The sequence below is a fragment of the Choloepus didactylus genome, chromosome 2, assembly GCF_015220235.1.
Source record: "Choloepus didactylus isolate mChoDid1 chromosome 2, mChoDid1.pri, whole genome shotgun sequence".
NCBI lineage: Eukaryota > Metazoa > Chordata > Mammalia > Pilosa > Megalonychidae > Choloepus > Choloepus didactylus.
Genome location: NC_051308.1, coordinates 90,328,285 through 90,344,172, shown reverse-complemented (window position 1 = coordinate 90,344,172; position 15,888 = coordinate 90,328,285). Strand labels below are relative to the sequence as shown.

The 15,888-nt window shown below is 38.9% G+C and overlaps 1 protein-coding gene and 11 non-coding genes across 12 annotated transcripts; 2 read left to right on the top strand and 10 right to left on the bottom strand.

Annotated features, from left to right (window-relative positions):
* Positions 1-733: 733 nt before the first annotated feature.
* On the bottom strand, positions 734-810 carry LOC119528337. Its single transcript, XR_005215644.1, has one exon. It is a non-coding gene; the product is annotated as a small nucleolar RNA SNORD81 (small nucleolar RNA).
* Positions 811-957: 147 nt separating this feature from the next.
* Positions 958-1,035, bottom strand: LOC119528359. Its single transcript, XR_005215664.1, has one exon. It is a non-coding gene; the product is annotated as a small nucleolar RNA SNORD47 (small nucleolar RNA).
* A 399-nt stretch (positions 1,036-1,434) lies between these two features.
* Positions 1,435-1,517, bottom strand: LOC119528364. Its single transcript, XR_005215668.1, has one exon. It is a non-coding gene; the product is annotated as a small nucleolar RNA snR60/Z15/Z230/Z193/J17 (small nucleolar RNA).
* A 158-nt stretch (positions 1,518-1,675) lies between these two features.
* On the bottom strand, positions 1,676-1,753 carry LOC119528338. The gene has a single exon (XR_005215645.1). It is a non-coding gene; the product is annotated as a small nucleolar RNA SNORD79 (small nucleolar RNA).
* A 353-nt stretch (positions 1,754-2,106) lies between these two features.
* On the bottom strand, positions 2,107-2,171 carry LOC119528388. The gene has a single exon (XR_005215689.1). It is a non-coding gene; the product is annotated as a small nucleolar RNA SNORD78 (small nucleolar RNA).
* Positions 2,172-2,379: 208 nt separating this feature from the next.
* Positions 2,380-2,442, bottom strand: LOC119528362. The gene has a single exon (XR_005215667.1). It is a non-coding gene; the product is annotated as a small nucleolar RNA SNORD44 (small nucleolar RNA).
* Positions 2,443-2,737: 295 nt separating this feature from the next.
* Positions 2,738-2,803, bottom strand: LOC119528387. Its single transcript, XR_005215688.1, has one exon. It is a non-coding gene; the product is annotated as a small nucleolar RNA SNORD77 (small nucleolar RNA).
* Positions 2,804-3,097: 294 nt separating this feature from the next.
* Positions 3,098-3,179, bottom strand: LOC119528336. The gene has a single exon (XR_005215643.1). It is a non-coding gene; the product is annotated as a small nucleolar RNA SNORD24 (small nucleolar RNA).
* A 175-nt stretch (positions 3,180-3,354) lies between these two features.
* Positions 3,355-3,416, bottom strand: LOC119528392. The gene has a single exon (XR_005215693.1). It is a non-coding gene; the product is annotated as a small nucleolar RNA SNORD75 (small nucleolar RNA).
* A 392-nt stretch (positions 3,417-3,808) lies between these two features.
* LOC119528360 lies at positions 3,809-3,888 on the bottom strand. The gene has a single exon (XR_005215665.1). It is a non-coding gene; the product is annotated as a small nucleolar RNA SNORD74 (small nucleolar RNA).
* A 947-nt stretch (positions 3,889-4,835) lies between these two features.
* ZBTB37 (zinc finger and BTB domain containing 37) lies at positions 4,836-15,878 on the top strand. Its single transcript, XM_037825314.1, is given in 7 exon segments — positions 4,836-5,294; positions 6,058-7,014; positions 8,390-8,489; positions 14,083-14,145; positions 14,147-14,191; positions 14,193-14,342; positions 14,344-15,878. Coding segments are annotated over 6 exon segments (1,512 nt in total). The 5' UTR covers positions 4,836-5,294; positions 6,058-6,091; the 3' UTR covers positions 14,575-15,878.
* On the top strand, positions 13,021-13,184 carry LOC119528271. Its single transcript, XR_005215591.1, has one exon. It is a non-coding gene; the product is annotated as a U1 spliceosomal RNA (small nuclear RNA).
* Positions 15,879-15,888: the final 10 nt, after the last annotated feature.

Genomic DNA, 15,888 nt, shown 5'->3' with positions numbered 1-15,888 from the left:
GCTGTGCTCTGGAGCCAGGAAACCGTTGGAGGGGTTCTGTTGAGTGTCCAACTCTGCCTGCTTTCTTAGTAGAGAACTTATCTGAAAATGCCCTTCGTGGGGTAGAAAACTTCATCTACCCCACATGGGCATTACCTGAATGAATATAAAATGCAAAATCCGTTTAAAGCCTTCACTGTTGCTTATCAGGGGGGAAAAAAATCACTTAGACCATCATTGGGGGTGAGCTTTTTTTAATTTTAATTTAACATAAATTTCATTTTTCAATATTTAGTAACATTTGTAGGTTTACAGAAAAAATCATGCACAAGGTAGAGTTCCCACATTACACCTCCCAACACGCAGTTTTCTCTATTAATGTGCATAATTAGTACAGTACCTTGTTGCAATTCATGAACCATATTCATTAATCATATGACATTTGAATTCATTGTTTTAGGTTCTATTGGTTTTCTTAGCAAATTTTTATTCTGGTAACATCCTTGTTCAGGTGACCTTCTGCCAGCATTCCAGCATCATGTCCTAAAGGTCTTCTTACATCCTTGTCCCTCAGTAGTCATTATATGTGGGTCAGAGCCTCTGCTCTCCCAACCCCCATTATATGACTGAAGCAGACTCAATGGGTTTACAGAAATTTTTTATCCCGAGTATCCATCCAGCTGCCTGCAGAAACCAAAAGCAAGGACTTTTTAATCAATATCAAGATTTCTATTTAAATCCTATTTGGGTTACAAAGAATATCAGATCTTTTATCATCATCACATAATCAGTGAGAGAGTTCAAGTTGGGGTGTGATCATCCTGTATTCTGGAATTAGACAACAGTGCTGCTATTTTAAATTCTCACCTTCCAAATGGTTAAGAGCTGCATGGTTGCTGTCATGAGAAGTCCTAAAAGCAAGGAATATGTATTTACTCATGGTAAAAAAAATAAATTCAGTGATGCCCTCATTAAAGTAACCTCAGAATCAATATGGAACGGTTTTATAAGTGATATCATTCTATTTCATTTGGCAGAATCATTACATCACTGGTTACATTCTAACTTATTAGATATACTACTCAAGTCTGGCTTACCTTGAAGCCTTCAGGCAAATGAACTGCTGACCTGTTTGAAGAAGGAAATTGTTCATTAAATATTTATCATTTTTAAGTTTTCCATTTTGTAAGCCATTTAAGAAAGTAGTTCAATTGTCACAGCTACATTTGGCATGACCTACAAGTTAAAGCATATGGGCCTTAATATCATGGTTTGAACTAACCTGTGTTCTCCCCCTAAAGGCGAATTCCAAATCCTGAAATTAAGAGTATAGAATAAGATATTGTATAAAAGCCCCTAATAGTAACCCAAAGCCCTGAACTTCTGTGAGAATGACTCAACTCCCCTGTGGGAATGACTCAACTCCCTTTTCCAAGGGTACAAATTGATTTGGGCCAGATACATCAGATAGGAGCGAAAGACTTTAGTACTGTTCATCACTTTTAGTCTGCTGAACTATGTTATCATCATTGTATCAGCTTTAAGCACACTTAAAATAAAAACCGAAGACTTGAGGATACCATACCTTTCTCTCGAAACGTCCTGTGCATTGCAGCCAGCATCGTCTACACCTGCAGAAATTTAGTCACATTTAGTAATAGGTAGCAACTGATAGATTTCCAAGGCTTTTTTGGAATACTGTTTCAGTTAAAAATTCAACTTCATTCTCTTTCTGAGAGATTCCCATTAACATTAAAAACCATCATCAACAGTATTGCTTAATTAAGTATGTAAGATTAATAAAACATGTACCTTTCTTTAAAAGGTCTCGACAATCTGCACCTGAAAACAAAATATTTCTTTAGATGCACTTCTTAATACTATAGTATTAAACAGCCTGTTCTTTTCCAGTGAACTTGTCCACTGGCTTGATAGCACAAGAAAACTAGACCAGCACATTTCAGAAATAATATAAACCAAAGATGCAAGGAGTGGAACTATTTCGATGTCCTTACCCAAGCAAGCTGTCGGCAGATAAAGATGCGTACCACGGACCTAGAATGGAAACATCTTATATTAAAATGCTAAGCTTATTAAATTCTTCTCATTCTCTTGTATGTCACAGGGCCCTTCAGCATTACATTTGTCTACATGCTCATTTCAGGTCAGACATTTGTTCAACATCATTTCCAACCCTGTGAAGAGCATTCCTCCAAGTCATTAACTCAGTCGTTAACTATACAACTGTTCTGAGAATGGTGATGAAACCCTATTTTAATATTTGACACTCACCAAATAGAAAGATTGTCCAGACAGGTCAGACTTCTCCACCTAAAAAAAGAGTGGTTTTATTATAATAGCCAAAGATGCATTTTCTCCCCTAAAGCCTAATAAATGCCTGTTATCAGCTAGAGCTAATTAAGACCTTCATGTTCAGTCAGCATTTGCTTATCATCATACAGGCTACTCTTCAGAAATCACAAACGTCTACCTCTTATGTAACTGGACAAGAATTTGGCAGGCATTTAATGCATTGAGCACAATATTCAAATTATCTTTTCAACTTAAAGCATTACATGCTTCCTGTGTATTACAACACTGAAATCACAAAATTGCTGTTTGTGCCACTGTCTCAAATTTACCAGTTACCTTTATGGCATGTAACTTCCATTACTTCTGGCTTAGTGCCTGCAAAAACAGAAAAGCAAAATTACTACTACAATTACTACTACAGCAAACCAATTTTACTTACAACCCCAGACACATCAGTCGAATGATATAACTTCACCAATCAATCTGCTGAACTATGCAACCATCATAGTGTCTGTTTCTGTCAAGTTTCCCCACACATTAAACATCAACTATCACAAAATGAGTAGAAACTCACATGAAAAAGGGAAGAACCCTTAATCCATTTAAAGCACTGAAAGTGCTTTAGCTATTTGCATTTCCTTAAAACAATGGAAAAATACTGGATGAATATGGAATATAAAAAGGTTTCTTACCTACCTGTTTGCCCATGCCTAGGCTAGAATGAGGCTTGTTTTTAGGACCTACAAAGAAACAGCTTCATGTGAAATTAGGTACAATCTCTATATCCCCCAAAAATCATTCTGCGTGCCTCAGTTGGGATAATGGTGGTAATAATTCTCGTCATTCCAACAGTCAAGAGTAGCAAATAAAATGTCATCATTGTGGCACACAGTGACTTTCAACTTTGAGTCACCTAACCTCCCCCACTGAGAGAATTTCAGTAACTCACCTCAGATGCTTTTCTCATCCCTCTTTGGCACATAACTGCAAAAAGGACAAAAAAATTGTCAGATATTAATCATCCTATGCAGTCGTATCAAGCATCAATGCCCGGAGCATTAAAGCCTCAGCAAAGAATTTCTCAGAAATCCCTTCTGTCCACTACTCTTACACCATCACAGGCTTCGAGTAAAAAATTTCGAATACAGTTTTCTCCCCACTGTAGGTTTCTGATTCTTACCTGTCCAAAACATCCCATGAAAGGCCACTTTGCATCAATGTCTAGATCCATCCCTAAGGAAAAAATTGTAGATTATATTTTGTTCATTTTGTTATAAAATTCATCTCTAAGCAGTCACATTTACATCATTTACACCACGTTTAACTTATACCACCTATAAACTTCGTATTATAAAAAACGGAATATTAAACCAAGTTAAGCTTAAAGAACCACTAAGCCAAATGGTGCACTGCGGTAAGCAACCCGTTAAGAGAACCACGTGCCTTATCACAACTACCGGGCCTTTTCCGGATTGCAAGCAGCATAATGCAGCTCCATGGGCCAGTGGCTCGGTATGCGCCGCCATCAGAATCGTTGGCATTCATCAACACTGTCAGATGTCCCTACCAACACAGGCTTCATCACAGGCAGGGCACGCGAACCAAGGCCTCTCTGAAGGTTCGGCCCCAAATACCCGCAGAGCCGAGTTTAGCTCGCACCGTAGCCAACGTGCAATCCTGCACCATCCGCATCTTGTGGACCCTGCAAAGGCCGAAGTTGGCCTAAAAATACCAGGCGATTTAAGGAGACCTTGATTTCCAAGACTGGAAGCCCCAAACCAAGAACTCATTAAGCAACCGGCAAAACAACACCCACCAGCAAAATGAGATTCCCAGCCTCGAAAGACCGAGATGGCGCCCGGACGTGCGTATATAAAGTTCCTCTTCCGTGACGTCACGACGCACTGTCCCCGCCAGCTTTACATCAACTCCTCCCCTCCCTCCTCGCCGTCCTTGGTCTCCTGCTCCTCCTCCAACCCCTCCTCTTTCTCCACCCCCTAGGAACGTTCGGTTGAGTCGGTCCCCGCCTAGCCGTTGTGGGAGGGGACCACGATTGCCCTCGTGATGGGCTGTCGCCTTCCTCCCGACTAGGGAGGAAGAGAAGAAAGGGGAGGGGGCGCGAGGGACGGAAAGTGCTGGGAGAGGGGGGAAAGAGGGTGGTGTAAGGGTGAGTGATTTCCTTCCGGCACGTCGCCCGCTCCGGGGGTGGGGGTGGGGGGATTCACTTCCGGGACGGTGTTCCGGCCGATTCCGGCCTATTTCCACCCCCGGAGGTAGGTGCTGTTCCTCGACTGGCCTCGGGCCCCATACCCCGGTCTCATTGGTCTTGCACCAGGGCCACCTCTCCCCGTCTCCACCGTAGCCCGTTCCTGGGGCGCGCAGCCACTTCCTTTCACCCTCCCAAGGCACCGGGCGACCTTCCACCCCTTGGCCCCGGGCCGGGCTGAGTTGTAGGACCCGCCCCCTCGCAGGGGCCCCTCCCTCAGGACCCCGGGATGGGCAGCCCCCTCCCCCCGCGCCGCCCGAACACACCCAGATACACACACCCACCTCCCGGCAGCTCCTCTCTCGCCTACGCCTACTGCCTGCACCTAGTCACGGGGCGCCTCCCCTTTCCCGGTCCTTCATCCTCACCTGTGCGCTCGTTCCCTGGCCTGACGCTTCGCTAACCTCTCCACCGAATTTCTCCGTGACATTTCGTCCTTCAGCCAGTGCCCTTCTCCCTGTGCTTCCTAACTCTGACGAAAGCCATTCAAGTACCCGAGTGGCCGACACCATGCCGTTCCCGATTCTCCTTCTTACAGCTATCACCCCTCCAGTGCCGACGGTAGAGAAAGACTTTACACCAGGGGCTTCCTTCTCTTGGGGAACTGCCGGAAAAAGCAAACAAAAAAGGCGCAGGTGTGGGCTCCAAAATAAACACATCTGAATTCATGATGACATCGACAGAGGCTCTTATTGGATTAAAAGTTTCAAAACAAACAAAAACGCTTTGGAAAAAGGTCAGATTGTCTAAAGTTGGTTCTTGAAAGCAGTGTATACGCTTCCCTGTTTACTGAAGTGTGTTGTAAATACTGTGAGCTCCTCAGGATAAGGTCCTGAAGTTTGAGGGCTTGAGTAACTATGTAATGCCTTATAAATTTATGGATAGATGGAGTGCACACTGGGATCAAGGCAAGGTCTAACAGTTGGCATTTATAGAAACTGGACTGTCACCTATTGAATACTATTGAATACAGTTACAGGCTTAATTTTTCAGCTATTGTTAGCAAAATTTTAATGTAAAATTTGAGGTCATCTTGATAGGAATGTTAGTTACTATAAAGCAATAAATATAGCTCATATAGCAGATGGTAAAATATTAAGAAGTGTATAATTGCATTTATTTAAAAAGCTTATTTTTTCCTCTTCCAAAAAAGTTATGAGATTTTATATTATGATTAACACTTGAAAAATAGTAATAAATGCTTCCCCACCCATTGAACTATCTTTTTGATGGTGTATGACATTATTAGTAAGGAAAACATAGTCATAACTTGAATTTTTTGGAGTATGATTGCTTTTTTGTTTTAACTATCTCTTGCCTTGAAACCTAGACTGAAAAACTTGTTGTTGCCTCTGTTTCCTCATTCAAACATGAAGATACCTTTCTTTACTTGAGGATTTTGAAATTTTAAATAATATTTTTAAATACATTTGAACTAGAAAGCACCACAGGATTAAAATTATAATTACTAATGAGAATGTGGTTTCCTCTTTCAGCAGGGTTGAATGCCTGCCTGCATCCTCAGGCACGACCATGGAGAAAGGTGGGAACATACAACTGGAGATCCCTGACTTTAGCAACTCTGTCCTGAGCCATCTAAACCAGCTGCGCATGCAGGGCCGTCTCTGTGATATTGTGGTCAATGTGCAAGGGCAAGCTTTCCGGGCTCACAAGGTAGTACTGGCTGCCAGCTCCCCCTATTTCCGGGATCACATGTCCTTGAATGAGATGAGTACTGTCTCCATTTCAGTCATCAAGAACCCTACTGTTTTTGAACAGCTCCTTTCTTTTTGTTACACTGGGAGGATATGCCTGCAACTGGCAGATATCATCAGCTACCTGACAGCTGCCAGTTTTCTGCAGATGCAGCATATCATAGACAAGTGTACGCAGATCCTGGAAGGCATTCATTTCAAAATTAATGTGGCTGAGGTTGAAGCAGAATTAAGTCAAACAAGGACAAAGCATCAAGAGAGGCCTCCAGAGTCTCACAGGGTTACACCAAATCTAAACCGGTCCCTTAGCCCACGACATAATGCCCCAAAGGGAAACCGGCGAGGTACAGTTAGTGCTGTGCTGGATATCAGGGAGCTAAGCCCCCCTGAGGAGTCCACCAGCCCCCAGATAATTGAACAGAGTTCTGACGTAGAGAGCCGGGAGCCCATTCTTCGGATCAACCGAGCAGGACAATGGTATGTGGAGACAGGAATAGCAGACCGGGGAGCCCGGAGTGATGATGAAGTTAGGGTTCTTGGAGCACTACACATCAAAACTGAAAATCTGGAGGAGTGGCTCGGGCCTGAGAATCAGCCTTCCGGAGAAGATGGGAGTAGTGCAGAGGAGGTCACAGCCATGGTGATTGACACCACAGGCCACAGTTCTGTAGGACAGGAGAATTACACTTTAGGGTCTTCAGGAGCCAAGGTGGCTCGGCCAACAAGCAGTGAAATTGACAGGTAAGTTTTTTGTTTTTGTTGTTCTGACCATCTAATGGCTATTGTGCAGACATGGCTCAAGTGGGCCCTCTGCATGGTGCAAGGTATCTTCCTTATCTGATGTTCTTAGCCAAGATAAGTTGATGTTGGGGAAACTGAAAGTATGCCAAAAGACTTGCATTCTTATTTTTTTAAAGCAGGAAGCTCCTAGTCCTGAAGTAATTACAATGTTGTGAGAACTATGGTAAAGTTAGACTTCCATGAATCAGAATAGCATCTGCAGCCACACTAGGATCAGTAATTGCCAGGGCTTCCTCGGGATTCCAGGCAGGAAGCTGACCATCAGCTGGGAACCTGGCAGCATTCCCCTTCCTTGGTATGTTATCACACAGGTAGGTGGCCTCGGGGTGTTTCACTTTCTTTTGTAGCACTTTTCTTTGCCCCCACCTACCAAATTAGAGAAAGTATGGTGCCAGCAGTAATTGTTCTTTTTAAAATAGCGTCAACAAAATAATTCTAAAGAAAATTTTGGGATGTCTTTCCTTCCTTTTTTCACTTGTTATTTGACAGTTTCCCTGTTTTCTTTCTTTGTTGACTATTGCCACCATAGGCCTGAGGGTCTCCTTTTATTTCTACCCAGTGCTACTATGCCTATATCTCATTTCTCTCTTTTTAATATATTGCAGTAGTTAGAACATTTATTTTTGGTAGAAAAAGTTCTAGTTTTAACCTGTTGATTTAAAGAAATTCTCAATTGAAAGAAAGAAATATTATTACCAACTTTGGTAATAAATTTTCTTTTCCCTTCTTAAAAAATAAAATAGATTGCGTTGCAATGAAAACTAAAGAAGCTATTACTTTGGTTTACACCTGATCCTGAGAGACAGATGTGCCAGATAGTATATACAGTATCCACTTCAGATGGTCTTGATTTGAGTATTTTCCTTCTTGTGTCCTTTTTATAATTAAAATATTTTTGAGCACATTATTTACTGTCTCCCTGTGTTAGAAGTATATCAGAAGTAATATCAGTTTAATGCAAAGATTTTTAATCTCCATGATCCATAAACAGTCTAAAAAATACAACAGGTTATTGTGCTTCCACTACTTATATAAGGATAGAACTTAAAGTTAGTCTTTCTTAGGTTCATCAGCTCACATAGTCTGTCCAATGTGTCATTCTATATTTCCTAAATTTACTAGGGCAAACCTTTCTTGAAAGATATCTTGTTTCAAATAAAATCCTGTATTTACTCCAGGAAAGTATTTCCCGGTTACTCTGCTGTTCACTTTGTTCCTGCTTCATCAGCCATTGGAAAAGGGGGGAGACACCACCATTTTTAAGTTCTTGGACACTATTTTTCTATTAGTCCCCTTTATGCTCCTCTTCCCACAGATTCAGCCCCTCGGGCAGTGTTGTTCCCTTGACAGAGAGACACAGAGCAAGAAGTGAGTCTCCGGGAAGAGTGGATGAGCCTAAGCAGCCTAGCTCCCAGGTATGTGGCTTTAGGATGGCTGCTGGGATGAGGGAATTGCCATTTGTGTGAATAAGAAAGGAAGGAAATAGGAGAGGTGACAGTGACCTTGTTAAATAACTACCGTATTTTTTTTTTTTTTTTTTTTTTTTCATCTGAGCATGCAAGTAATTCACTTTTGGTGTCTGCAGAGCTTGGGGGGGTAGAAGAAATAACAAAATTATACAGCTCTTTCCTGAGTCCAATTAGTAGTCCTGAGAGTGATTAAAAAAAAAAAAACAACAAAACCCCGAAAACTGTATGTGGGTAATTTAGGACCTGGGATGGAGAGAGTCTGATTTTGTACCTGTGTATGACTGTGACACTATATGTGTGTATGTGCAGTTCCTAATTTATGTAGTTATATACTTGTGAACATATTGCTTATGCATTTTTGTATGTTTAATGTTTTGTATGTTTGTATGTTTTCATTTAGTTTCTTCCTATATCTTTTGTTAGACTAAAATGCTCTAGAATAATGTCTTCTATTCCTTTTCAACTCTCTTTTGCAACTAGTATAAGTAGTTGGTTGATTTTTTTGTTTGTTTTTTGTTTTTTCTCATAGGTTTATATCATTCAAGATTGATTTTTTTAAAAGATGGTGAGCTCACAGAGTAGAACATAATAAATCGTAAACACTTTTGCCTTTAAAAATTGAAACACTGGTGGATTTCTTGTTTTTAATATATAAATTATTAAGATTGCCTAGCTAATGTTTTTAGCTTCTAAATTATACTGTTAATACCTTGTTTAATTTTCATCTAAACCATTGGCTGTTTATTGTGTACCTGGTGTAGTAATAGCAATAAGACTATGTTATAAATTATATTTACTTGCATATTATCATGTTGGGTTTTTTGGTACCAGAAAAGGAATTGTAACTATTATAAGAAAAAAAAATTTTTTAATAAGGAGTTGGAGAAAATGTTAGGAGCTTGAGGGAAAAATAAATTTACTCATATAATTAGGGCTCTTTTTCTCATCCCTCAAAGAGGATGTGATAACTAGGTGAAGGTGACCGTTATGCAAATAAATACAGTAATGAGACAGACCTTACAACTTAATGGGGACAAATAAGGCAGACTAACAAATACACAAAAATCATATGTATAAGACTATATAGACGTCAATAACAGTGTTGGGGGGTATTTATAAGGTAGTTACTTAAGGAAAGCATTATTAAGGAGAGTTTGAATGCAGTTTTTAAAGAAGATAGGAATAGGTAAAACTTACTCCTCATGTAGATAAGATAGGGTGGCTTCCCTTAAGATGAGAAATAAAAATTGGAATTTTGCAAGAGTTGTGCCTGCCTGAAGGAGAAAATACAAGCTATAAAGAAACAGGAGATAAATAATAATGTCTGAAGTTGTTATTAAGGGATAAGTCAATAAATGCCTTAACACGTATACAAGTTTATTGTGTTGAATCTGATCAGTTATTTTTCCCTGCTGCAGAGAACCAACAGGACATGGATATTCATTACAGCGAGAAAGAATTTTGGTAGATTTAAGAAGAGCTTCTTGACTATCAGGTTTATTAAACTGGAGCAACTATTAAGGCCATTCCTGTAATTCCAAAACATTTTGTGGCTTTTTCTTTCTTCTGTCATTAGAAGTAGAGATTAAAATCCTTTGTTTAATTTTCCAAGTAATTTATAAGCTTTCTAATGTTGTGCAACTTTCCCCACCATTCATCAGCATTCACCATCTGTCCCAAACAAGCAGGCTTCCTCTGTGTTTCAGAAGCACGTGTTTCAGAAGCACGTGTTTCAGAAGCACATCAGATGTATTCCTGATTCTGCATCTTGATTCAGGGATGCCCCATTTTTAACTCTCAGTTCCATCTGCCCTAACTAGCCCAGTCTTCTCTGACCTTTCCTTCCTAGACCACTATCACATTTACAGATAGTGTTGTATAATTTTTCCTAACTATCTACTGGTTCATATAACTTGTTATTTTCTTATTTGCATTAATTTTGTATCTCCTACAAGGTTGAAATCTCCTTGAAGGCAGAAACTATATTTTTTAATCTTCTTTCCATCTCTGGCATTGTCTTATCGGGTGCTCAATAAATAAGGATTAATTGTTTTACCTCTGAGTAACTAAGGTTACTTAGTAGGTGCCCAAAGAATATCACCTCTTAAATAGGGGTTTACTTAGTTGCTTTTGGGGATCTTTAAATAAAATCAACACACCAACTCAGATGATTTTTGATAGTCCGTAAAATTCTTTGAGTCTCTGATTAGTAATTGATGTTTGGGTTAATGAAAGGTTTTGAAGTTCATATCAAGAATCTAGACTGGCGTTTGTTTTGGAAAAAGTAGAAATTATACAATAATTCATTAAGAAATAGTTATTGAATAACTACTGTATACCAGACACTGATCTGAGTCCTGGATATTTGGCAATGCAAAATGTACCTTTCCTTGCAAAGTTAACAGTCTAGTAAGGAATTGCCAAGTGGGAGGATTGAAATGATCCACCTCTTGGTGGGAGAGATAATTGAGGAGGCAGCCATTTTTGCCCTTCCTTCTTTTCAAAGTTGAAAGGAATAAAACTACCAGAGATATGATATATTGCTGCCTTTGGCAAGGAGCCCATCTACATTTTTTACTCATTTATTCATTATTTTATTGCAGCTTCATTCCTGTAATTTCTTAGGGGAGATTCACCATAATATGTGATTGTTGTGATTGTAGTTCATCACAGATAATTAAAATACGTTTGCTTTCTACTTGTAGCCAATATTGGCATATGACTTTCCTTAGAGTTGGGCAGTTTTTTTAGGGAAATTGGTACAAGATTGTAAATAATACTGTTAGTTTGTAATATTCAATAACAGGTAATGTTTACTGAGCACTTACCAGGTGCTGTATTAAGCACTTTAGTGCATTAACTTCATTCAGTGCTTGTAGCAATCTATAAGGGGGGAGGGAGGTGTGCTATTATTATATCATTTTACAGATGAGGAAACTAAAGAATAGAGTAGTTAAGTAAATTGCTCATGGTTACACAACAAGTAGAACTCAGATTTGAACCCAGGTTCCAGCACCCTTAATTACTACACTGTGCTATGCATTCAAAATATTTCATGTTACTATTATCATGTTGGATTCTCATGGGAATCCTATAAAGCTGGCAAAGCATGTAACATTTTCATATTATGGATGGGAAACCTGAGCTTCAGATAAGTTAATTCTATGCTTTGTCCATGGTCACCCAAGACCTTTTAGTATGATAATCCTTCATTCCTTATGTCAGTTCACTTTTGATTATTCAAGGAAACAGCTGAAAGAAATGTCAGAAATAATCTTAGACCTCATTGTACTATTCAAACTTTGCCTTCATATATTGCTTCCCAAGTCTGCTAGGAACTGCTCCTATTGGAAATGCTGTAGAGCAGTGCCACTAACTTATGTGAAAAGTTATGAAACACGTTTTTAGAACTCAGTAAAGAGCACACGATTAATTGCAAACTAGAATCTGTCTCTAGTTAATCCAGAGTCAACTTTGACAGTTTCTCCTTTTTGCACTGGTACTTTAGCTTCTGCTAAATATTCCCTCCTACATATTTAAAAAAACAAAGTGTTTTTCCTTATGTAATGACTTAAGAAGTTAGCAGGTTGAAAAAAATCAGTAAATAATTTCTGAATGTTGATATTTTAGTATAGAATTTTGGAAGAAAAGCATTTATCAATCCAGGATTTTCAAGTTTTTCATTCAAAGGAGTACTTTGTTCCTATTCCCTTCCTGCTTTCAGGCAGGAAGAACCCATGTTTATTTCATGTGTTATATACTTTGACTCTTTAGATTGTTAATACTCAAATTAAGTTAAACAAGATTAAAATCTTATTTGATTGATACTAAGAAATTGGTATAATAGTGGTATTTTGAGTGTACTAAGAAAGTCGTCATCTTTTAGAGATACATGCTGGAATATTTATGGGTGAAATTATGTGTCTGGGATTTTCTTCAAAAATAATATGGGAAAGGAGAGAAATTGGTGTGAGTAAAGAAAAAACAAAATTGTCTATGGGTTGATATTGTTGGGTAATGAGGATTCAATATATTAGTCTGGCTAAAGTTTTCAGTAGTAAAAAGTTTTGAAATATGTATGATTTGACCTTCATTAAAGAAATAAAAGTAAATCTTTTTTTATGTCTTTGCAGTGTCTGATTTTACTATCTAATAGAAATTTGTAATAATGTCAATTGCCCGTGAAACAGAAAAAGAAAGCATTTATTTTGTAATAACTCAAAGAGTTAATTATCTACTAACAGAAGAGTTTATGTAAATTTATTATCAGCTGATAAATTTGAACTCGAGGGAAAGGGGAAGAAGTAATAAACTAAGGGAATTTGGAAAAATGTCACATTATTCTATTCCCTTTTAATAAGCTATTTAAATAAATTCAAAACCACCACATGTAATAAAATAAAACAATAATATGTCCATGCTCTATATTTCAAAGACACTTGCCTTTAGTATAAACAATTTGAAAAGTGAATTAGCAATACTTACCTGGCAAGGGAAATACCATGATCACAAAGGTGGTTTTCCCAGGGCCAGGCTTATCCATTGCACTCCAGATGTGCTGACCCCTGTGGTTTCCCCAAATGTGGGAAACTCGACTGCATAATTTGTAGTAGTAGGGGATTGCATTTGTGCTCTCCCCTATTAAAACAAAAAAAATGAATTAGCAGCAACATCAGGAATATGCATCTCCCTTGTTTCTCTTTGTTTTTTACTAATTATTGTTTGTTCCTAAGTTTTTTATCTTTTTTCAGAGGGTTAGATCAGAAACCAAGTCTTGTACTTCTTTCTCTTTGGTGTCTCCCATTACATTTGATGGATAATGGTCATTCAGTAAATACTTATTGCTTATTAATTTGTGAAAAGTTCATAGGAAGGACCTTTTAATTAAGGAAGGACCTGAAATTCCAGCTATATATTTTTCTGACATAGCTCTAAGGTCCTTGTGCTGTTTGTGATAACTGATCGATCACTCATTGGAAAATGCATACATTTATGAAATGTATAGGTGTACAGATGAAATTAGTGTTTGTACTGTCTGTAAATATCTCAATTATTAAAAGTAATTAAATTAAAAATTCAGTTCCTCTGAATGTGGCTAGTGACTACATATTGGATGGTACAGATTATAGAACATTTTCCATCACCACAGAAATTTCTGTTGAACCAGCACTGCTTAAATACTTGATTGTTCTAAAAATAATGTAATAATTAGGGTACTGGGAAGTGGTGTAAGTGGGCTCTGATTGTGCACTGTAAAATATCACATTCAGCAAAGGTTTAATAAGCCTCCAGTTAGTTCATAAACTAGAAGGTAACTTTAGTATCTTGTTTTCTTATGGTAATAGAATAGATGTCCTTAGTTTTTTTTTTTATTATTGTCTTTAAATCTTTATTTCTTGGAAATAATTAATTTCCTATTTGAGCCTCCACTAAAAATAAGCACATAGCTTATTAACAGAGGTAAAAATATATTAGGTTTCTTTTAATATGTATGCTTAATAATATGTTCTTTCTTGCTTCTTTTTCTCACCTGGCACAGGTAGAAGAGTCAGCAATGATGGGAGTAAGTGGCTATGTAGAGTACCTCCGAGAGCAGGAAGTAATCTGAGAGGTGGTTCCGGTACAACCCCCGTCTCACCTGCATCTACCTGTGCCAAATCTTTCAACCAGAAGGGAAGCCTAGACCGCACATGCGTCGTGCACATGGGGATCACACCGTTCGTCTGCCGCATGTGTGGCAAGAAGTATACCCGTGAAAGATCAGCTGGAGTATCAATCCGCAAGCACACGGGCAACAAGCCCCTTTCACTGTCATGTTTTGTGGCAAAAGTTTCCCTTCCAGGCCATCTTGAATCAGCACTTTCGCAAAAACCACCCTGGCTGCATACCCCTGGAGGGGCCTCACAGCATCTCCCCTGAAACAACTGTCACTTCTCGAGGACAAGCTGAGGAAGAGTCCCCTTCACAGGAAGACACAGTTGTCCCTGGAGAAGCAGCCCAGGGCTCTGTGTCCACCACTGGGCCAGATTGAAACTGAGGGGGAGGGGGCAAACCCCTCTTCCCCTTTGGGCCGTAAGGAGCCAGCATCAGGGCCATGGGCTGGTACTCGGTTCACAAAATGCCACGTCACTAGACCAGAATATCCCAAGATGTTGCCAAACTAGAGAATCAGCAACATACACAAAAGCACTAAAGGCTCTTCCCCTTCTTCACACCTCACACCTTGGAAAATAATCATCAAATCAACTTTCTAATTCAGGGATCAACAGCCTTGGTTTGTTAACTTTATAAGAAAAAAAATTTTTTAACAGAACAGTGATAAATGGTCATTTATCTGCCAGTCATGTTTGAAACACTGTACTTTGATCCATATCGTCTTGGTGGCTGTAATTGCCCAGATCTAAAAAAAATGCAACAGGAGCCTTCGTCATCTGAACCCACCAGCCACAAGGGAGAAGGAGGTAGTCATGATGGTAATGAGGAGGAGAAGGAGGAAGAATTTCTCCTCTTCCTTTCCTGCCAGATCATGCAGTTTCATATTTCAAGGAGAAAGTCCTGGTGATCCTTATTGTTTTGAAGTGTTCAACTTTATCTTTGCCCTGAGTAGGCATCTAATGTTTTGCCAGATTATTTCTTGTAAGCAGCCATCTTGGTACGGTATTCTAGTGGGCACTTTAGGCAACTGGAATTGAAATGAGCAGCACAGTATTTGCAATAGGTACTGCTACATTTGGGGTCTCAAGTGTTGTGTTAAAGAAGAGGGGAGCAGGGAAGGAAATGTTTTTATGTTTTGCAAATGTCAAACAGTGCAGAGCCATGATGCAACTTCCTGACTGGTATTTGTAAACCATAGTGCTTATACTTCTTCAAGTGTTAGGAAATGGCTCTGGTCCAGATAAATTAATGTGTTAGGCTGACTACCAAAGTTTCATCCAGTCTCTTTGGCTCCTAGTTTAACGTAACAGCAATATTGTACATCAAAAATGTCACTTTCTAGTGCATTGAGCCTGGATTGTATTTTTAAATCCACAGGTTTCCATATTTGATAACTTTTATATGAACTTTTAAACACATATTTTTTCTGCAATATTGTGTTTGAAGAAATTCAACACTATGGTTCTTATTGCAACCACAATTCCGTCTCCTTCTCCATATGTTATAGTTTATATTTTCAGTCCAGAACCTCAGTAAGTCTTGGGTCTGCAAACCTAGTAATTCATAAACCAACCATCGCCAAATTGTTAACTCCAAGAGCTTTGCTTTTTAATAATACACTGCAGGGCATTTATCAGAAAACATGCACAATTATATTGCAATAAATGACCAAGGGATCAATTTTGATGAG